We start from the raw sequence: 8,350 nt of genomic DNA on the forward strand, positions 1-8,350 counted from the left end.
TGTGTGTGTGTGTGTGTGTGTGTAGTGCTCGGAGTCAGCCGATAAGATGAGACATGGACAAGGATACCAAAAGGAAAAGGAGAGAGAATCCATGCAAAATGGGGGAGGGAATTAGCAACTTATACCAAAGAAACAGTTAAAATCAACTAATTATATATAGAGATTAGGAACTGGAATGCTGAAAGTGAGAGGGAATTCTTTTCTTTTATATTTTCTTTATAAGTTTTACTAATTTGAAGTATAAAATAGATGCTAAAGACATGTAGAGCATCTGAAGGCATGAACCTTATTATTAAAAAAACAGAGAAATGAACTAAAAATTCTAGTGAATACCGATGGGTGGAAGCTCTTCTAATATTCTAATGGGATGCACGGCTGGATGTAGTCTTTAGTAATATTATTCGACCCTGAATGTGGCAGCTTCTCACTGCATGGGAGTTTTAAGTGATCTGCATAATCAATATTTAACATATACTGGTTTTGTTTTCCTTGCCTTTAACTCATTCATTGGACTGAATTCTGCTTTGAGTTTGAGTCCCCACATGCCCTAATATCGTTATAAATTAACAGGCATGAAAAGATATTAGATCAGAAAAAAGTAGTCTTGGCAACTGGCAAATACCTTATGATTCATGCCAAACAGAAAGTATATTACAAGAAGATATAAAACGACATTGACTCCAACAAATCAATAATATATCTATTAGTAAATTCCACTCTCAATCTACATTGAAACCAAAGTACTAATATGAAACTTAAAAAAAAAAGTTGAAAAACACATGCTTTTACCCGTGAAAACTCACTACCCAGCTGATAAAAAGAACAGAAAATAAAACATGCATCATGTTCATATATATATATATATATGTGTGTGTGTGATATATATGAACATGCATCATGTATATGACCAATGATTTGTATATATCCCAGATGCATAACCTTAATTGACTGATCCTATGGATCTACAACTAGTTCCAATACTGCATGATTCTGAAAAAGGAAGTTAGATACATAATCTCGGTTTGAAAATCAGATTCCCCTATATAATATGGCAAAGATTAGACAAATGGATTCTCCATCCCCGAGAGACTGAAAAATGATAAAGAGCATTTTTGCAAGACATACTTACTTTGATTGGGGATCCAAGCGTTCAGAAGAGGAATGCCTTCACTTCAAATTGGAAGCCAATGGACTTCGTTCAGCGTTGAGAGGGAAATCGACGCCAGAATACCGTGGTCATTGCACTTGAATACAGAGCCCTTCGGCCAACTGAACTCTTTCACAAATCAAATAAATTGAAATAAAGGTTTTGAATAGACTAGATTAAGGGTACCACCCCTCAATCCCCAACAAATTTCATATGGTCATTGAAGAAACCCTAAACCGCGCAGTGGTGGAAATGAAATTACCTACAGCTAGCCATCGTTTCCGCGAGAGAGATGATGGTTGTGGCCTTCGGCGGGTCCCTTCACCGGAGTATGTTTTCAAACGAAAAAGAAATCACCGATATAGGCACTGCGAGTTTCAGAAAGGGGAAGGGGAAATGGGATTTCTCGTCAAATGAGGTGATGATGTTTCACAGGAATTGGGGGAAATGTATTGAGACGAGGAGGTGAAATAAAAGGACTTATTACAGCGAATATCAGTTTGTGACCGTCGAGGTGAGGTGGCGGTGGCGTGGTGGGATCGCTAGCGACAGGCTGTGCGCGACGGAAACTTACGGGAGAAGAGAGATTGGGGAGAGAGGGGAGGGGGAAAGACAAGTTAAAATTTTATTATCTTTTCCGGCGCTTTTAATTCGCCGCTACTAAACATTAAGTGGTCTATGTGACTTTTACGGCGACAATTTTCGCCGCAAATAGTATATATTACGGCTATTTCTAAAGTCAACGAATGGAAAATGCCGCTACAGTAAACAATATTTTATTGTTAAGACAAAAAATCGCCGCAATAGTTATAAAAGTCACCGCAATAAAATAAACAGCAAATTCCTTTCAGGATTTCCAAATTTCACGTTAGAATTAAGTGGCGACTTGAAAATCGCCGCAAATAAAGACTATTTGCGACAATTTTTGTTGTGGTGACATAATTTGATTGATTTACATCTATTGAATGGTATATAAGATTTGATTTTAAGATTTAAAATTTAAAATTTATTTTTAAAATCGATTAAATTACGTCGTATAAGCACTTTGTTAAGTGTGTTTTAACTTGATCATAAAAATTTTCTTGAACAGCATCATTTTGTCAAGGGAATTGTGCCAAACATAACTGCCCGTAAATTTTAAGGTTCCGTTTGGATATTAAAAATATCTTGAATGATCTGTTATTAGTAATGAGAATAATAATAAATAATATTAATAATAATAAATAATAATAAAATAATATAAAAATATCTGAAAGCAGTTATATTTTCAAACAAACCCAGTTTGCATCTGCTTTCAATTTTATTCTTATATTATTTTGACCGAAATTAAACTCCACCTTTTTTTTTTTTTTTTCGAGTTTCGACGGAACTATACGACATGATTAATCATGATAACCATGGCAAAAGAAAACGCTACTGTTGTGTACCCACATTACATTGCGGAAAGTGGATTTAGGCTGACGTTGAATTAAGTTGAATTGAGTTAAGTTAAAATGATAAAATATTATTAAAATATTATTTATAAAAAGAATTATTTATTATATTTTATATTGAAATTTAAAAAAATAATAATAATGAATTGAGATTAATTGATTAGAATATTATTTTTTTAATATTATTATTATTTTAAGATTTAAAAAGAATTATTTATTATATTTTATATTAAAATTTAAAAAAAATAATAATAATAAGTTGAGATGAATTGAAATAGAAACGAACCTACTATTCGGTACTAAGATCGCCTCTTACGTACACTGAATAGTTGAAAACTTGAATGGTATATATGCGTCTACAAGCTGATCATGAAAAGTATGCGCACGTCTATTTTAGAACCTATGTTGAATATTTATATATGCGTCTGCACGTAGGTACACTTAAATAGTTGAATGTTGTTGTTGCAGTTCTTTAATTTACTCGATCCACTGTTTACAACATACATCGATCGATCATCGGTACTTGTATATATAAAACCCAACGGAATCAATGGCTTAATTCCCTGCATATATATATATATATATATATACACACACACACCACCCACAAGATTTTGAAAAGATACGTTATAGATCACCATCAGAGTTGTCTGACACTCCAACAATGGCTAATTCCAATGTGTTGACACTCATCAGTTTCCTCCATATCTTTCTCTGGAGATTGAATTTCTCGGAGGCTCAGTTGGTCCCGGCCGTATTTATATTTGGAGATTCTATAGCAGACGTGGGCAACAACAACTACCTGAAGAATACAATTGCCAAAGCAAATTTCAACCCCAACGGAATCGACTTTCCTGGCATGAAACCTACCGGGAGGTTTTGCAACGGCAAGAATATTGCAGACTTCATTGGTATATATATATATATATATAGAATTATATACCTTGATCAGCAACAGTAGTACTTCACTTGATAAAGTCTCTCTCAAGAGATCAATATTAGGCAATAGCCATGCATGCATAGAAATGATACACAACTGTTTTCACTTTTTCATGTGGTAAAAGCTTTAATTAATTAACCTAGAATTAATAATTTACTGCATCTGGAGACCAGACACGAATATCATCGTGCATTCATAAGTTATATATATATATGGGAATGGACAATTTCATTTTTGATAATTAATATATATATATATATATATATATATATATATATATATAGTAGCAGAGGAAGTACTGCATATATATTAGTATATACTGATATTGGATGGAATTGTTGGGCAGCTGAGAGAGCGGGGTTGCCTTCTTCACCACCATATCTCTCCTTGGTATCCAGGCTTGGCAAGATCAACAACGCGACGTCGTTGCTAACTGGTGCAAACTTCGCCTCCGCAGCTGCTGGAATCCTTAACAGTACAGGAACAATTTTTGTTAGTGAAAACGACAACTTAGTACAGCTTTTCCCTTCTTCTTTTTTTGTGGTGCATTGCACTACTACGTACGGCACCATTTTTAATTCTTTTGTGCACCTATTCTGCATTATTGAATCAACTTTAATTATTATATAGTAAAATTTTCGAAACCACAAAAGGCTTTCTAAGAGCATTGTTATTGGCTTGGCCAAAGTCTAATGATAGCTAAATTTTAGCTAATATGTGCCAAAAAACTACTACATTGGATTGGGCATTTCTATAAAATTTTAGACTTCTACTACAGTGATTCTCCAAATTTGTAGGTGAACAATAAGTTAGCCAAATATTAAAATATTCAATTCTCACTCCTCTCACAAAATATGTAGGTATTTTTTGTAATTAAGAAATTTGGTTCGATTTATTATTATTAAATATAAAAAGTGATAAAAATAAATTAATTAGTTAATATTAATTAGAATATTAATTATTAAGTTAATTATAATGATAAGTTAATTATAATATAATTATTATTAATATTAAATATTTAATAAATGTGATAAATATTAATATTAATAATAATTATATTTAATAAATGTAATAAATATTAATTTAATTTAATTATAATATAATTATTATTAATATTAAATTGGTATAATTATAAAATGTGATACAAATAAATTAAATAAAAAAATTATTAAATTAATAATATTTTATTATTATATAGAGAGTAAATAACTAATCTAATGTAGAGATTGAATTTAAATAGAATAGACAAATATAAAAAAGTATGATATTGATTAAATTTTAAAGAAAAATTTAATTAAACGAGAATGCTATAAAGAAAGTAATGATAAATTTTTGAAATACGTACTCCACGTGATTATTTGACACTTTTACAATGATTTGAAATATATTTAAATATATTGAACGCATTATATCAAAATTATTATATGATGTATAAAAACTTCATACTTTTTTATTTTCACAACTCTTATTAATTTATTTTATCTCATCTTATATTATTTTATTATATTTTTTAAATTTTAAAATAAAAATAATATTAAAAAAATATATTATAATAATATTTCATTTAATTTTTATTTTTAATCTCAATTCATTTCGTCTAGTCCGCGAAAATAAACGAGACTGTCTACCCTAATCATCAACTGGCTCACGCGCGTTTGGTGCCTTTTTTGTTTTTCTTATCATCACAGGGAGAGGTAATACCTTTGTCGACACAAATAGACTATTTTGCAACGGTATCTGAAGAGTTGAAGCAACAGTTACGACCTTCTGCTGCGCAGAAGTTTTTTGCTAAATCTATCATTGTGATTGAGACTGGAAACAACGATGTCATCTTTTCCGCGCTTCTTCCTGATCCCAGCGGCAAGAACAACACCCCACAGCAGCTCGTGGATTTGGCACTTGTTAAACTAGAAGAACAATTAAGGGTATGTAATAAAATTTTCAATGTTTTTTTAATTCGGATCTGAAAATATAACAAAAGAGAGGGATTTTCGGTTTTTGTTTGTTTATTTCATTCCAAACTAAATTATCACAGGTGCAAATAATGCTTAATTGGGTGCTCTTTAATTTGTATTACATAAATCATATGATACGAAACAAACAAATACTATGGTATCTGCGGCGCCACAAATACTGTCGGCAATTGGCATCACTATGATTCTTCAGTTGCGACGAGTTGCTCTCGCTGCATTAGCTTTTCATCTCTGCGGCTAAGCAAACTGCCGTATATATATGGTGTCCTGTTGCTGCGTTATGTTTTTGCAGCGTATGTTTTGACGGCGCTTCAATTAGTGCCCGATAAACATCAAGTTGCGATTCAAATTCGTTTGCTCTTGCGACGGAATCTATATCCCCAGAACCAAAAGCGCCTCAAAAGGCCGTATATGTTGTAGCATGTGCATGGAGACATTGAGTTTTAAGTTTTAAATCGTTAGCTCACCATGTGTTTGTGTTTTGAATTTTTCCTGGACAGCGTCTATACGATTACGGTGCACGTAAGTTTGCGGTTATGGGGGCCTCTGCAGTCGGGTGTTGCCCGTTTCTGAGGGCTTGGGACAAAGGAGGAGAATGCAATGAAGTATTGAACTCCCTGAGTATAACGTACAATAAAGGCGTTGAGCCGATGTTGCGGAAATTGAAATCAGAAATCAAGGATATGAGCTACACTTACTGCGATTCGTACGGTGCCTTGCAAAACTTAATCCAGAACGCAAAACTTTATGGTACAGTATTAATTTATTAAAAAATACAAGGACGAGAAATTAAGGATATAATATTATTATTTCTTCTGGAAATTAAGAAATTTTTAATTTAGATCGAAACAAGGAAGTTTTTAGTCGATATTTATAATTTTATTATTATTTTTAAATTTAAATATACCTAATTTCAATATTATTTCAGGATTTGATGAGATTAAAGCTGCATGTTGTGGACAAGGGAACTATCGTGGTAAACTTACTTGCTTCGAAACTTCGCCCCATTGCTCCAACAGAAACGACTACCTCTTCTGGGACCCATTCCATCCTACAGAGGCCGCTCAGCGCATCCTTATAGACATCATTTTTGACGGTCCTTCAAAATACACATTTCCATTGAGTGTGAGGCAGCTAATTGCTTTGTAGACTCGATCGGATTCGGCATTACACAGCTAGCGTCCGTGAAGTGCCGCCTTCATAATGCCAGGAGGAGGCCTAAATAACCACAGTAGCAGCACAAAAATTTGTTATTTTACTGTTGTTTCTGTGCCTATATATTAATAGGAAAATGTCACATGGCCTCGTGAGTTTGTCTTTCAATCTTATTGCTCATGTATTTTATTTTATTTTTAATTTTAATTTTAATTTTTACTTAATAATTAAGAAAGTGATTATTAATAAAATTATATATTTTTTATTTTTTTAAGATTAAAAATATTAAAAAATACTTTAAAAAATCAAAAGAAAAAAAAAATTATAAACCCAGGGCTAGCATGACCCATATTAATAACTTCTAGATATAGGGCGGAGGCGTTGGAATTTGGGGTGGGCGAAACCTACCCCCATATCAGGCAGTAGACTAGTTGAAGGAAAAAATTATTTTCAATTTGGGATTATTCACATTCTTTTAGGACCTAAGTCATTAAAATTGCCGTAAAACTCGTAATTACAATATATTGTTTAATGCACGCCATAATAACATTACATTGTACGGCGCCGCATCCGTCTCGATCGGTACCGTTTTCTTGAGATCTTCTATAGATTTTAATATTGCTGCTAATAAACAATCTTTTTTAACCTCTAAACTTTTACTTTTGTTGGAATAACATCAAATTAAAATAATATTATTTTGATTTTATTTTCATAATTATCAAATCACTTAAATTTATTATTATCTTGATTTAATTTTTATAATATTTAAGATATTTATCTTATCTTATCTCAATATAAATCACTTAAATAGATATGTGTGTTTTGTATTCAACAACAATTCAGAAAGTAAAAATATAGTCCTCAAAATCTCCTTCCCTCTTTCTCTTTTGTCCATCTTCTTTTATATTATATTTTATTTTCTATTATGGTATTAGAATTTTTGACTAACGATAGACTCGATTACGTAGAATATTTATTCTCTCACTAGCTTTACCTCCCATAGAGCCATTTTGTTATGTATCGTCTCAAATCAATGTATTTGAAGTATATATTAGTTATGAGACTATTTTTATTAGATTTTAATCTGTTGTGAGTATTGTTTGAAGCACCAGATCAAATTTTGACTTTCTGATTTTGATCCAATAATTGACCAAGGCCATATATAGCCCATTATTGGTCACACTTTATATTTGATGTTATACTTACCGGGCACTTCATCATCAACATCATCATCTCATCGACCATCAATTAATGAACATGAATGCTTCTTTCAAATTTCAAACTCAAACTGTCAATGTTATCTACCTTAAGTTTGAGGAAAATATTGAAGATAATATCATATCAATTATCAAATCACTTAAATTTGATATTATCTGGATTTAATTTTTATAATGTTTAAAATATTTAACTCATCTTATCACAATATAATTTATCTATAAATATATATATATATATGTATATCTTGTATTCAACAACAATTCAGAAAGTAAAAATGTAACATCCAAAGTCTTTTTTTCTCTTTCTCCTTTCTCCCTCTTCTTTTATATTATATTTTATTTTCTATCAAACTTTTGCATTTAAAAAGTATAAGGCTTTATTTATTAATAAAAGTGGAAGAAGCTGTAATTTGGGAAGGGTAAGTACAACCATATATATATATATTGAATAATATTTCTCACGAGTATGAAATAGATAAATTTTG

At 31.4% G+C, this 8,350-nt stretch overlaps 1 protein-coding gene across 1 annotated transcript; it reads left to right on the forward strand.

Annotated features, from left to right (window-relative positions):
• Positions 1–3,203: 3,203 nt before the first annotated feature.
• On the forward strand, positions 3,204–6,855 carry LOC121236118 (GDSL esterase/lipase At5g55050-like). Its single transcript, XM_041132624.1, has 5 exons — positions 3,204–3,491; positions 3,867–4,012; positions 5,209–5,445; positions 5,994–6,243; positions 6,422–6,855. Exons 1-5 carry the CDS (start codon positions 3,245–3,247, stop codon positions 6,640–6,642), a joined length of 1,101 nt encoding a protein of 366 aa, XP_040988558.1. The 5' UTR covers positions 3,204–3,244; the 3' UTR covers positions 6,643–6,855.
• Positions 6,856–8,350: the final 1,495 nt, after the last annotated feature.

The sequence above is a fragment of the Juglans microcarpa x Juglans regia genome, chromosome 6D (assembly GCF_004785595.1).
Source record: "Juglans microcarpa x Juglans regia isolate MS1-56 chromosome 6D, Jm3101_v1.0, whole genome shotgun sequence".
Classification (NCBI taxonomy): domain Eukaryota; kingdom Viridiplantae; phylum Streptophyta; class Magnoliopsida; order Fagales; family Juglandaceae; genus Juglans; species Juglans microcarpa x Juglans regia.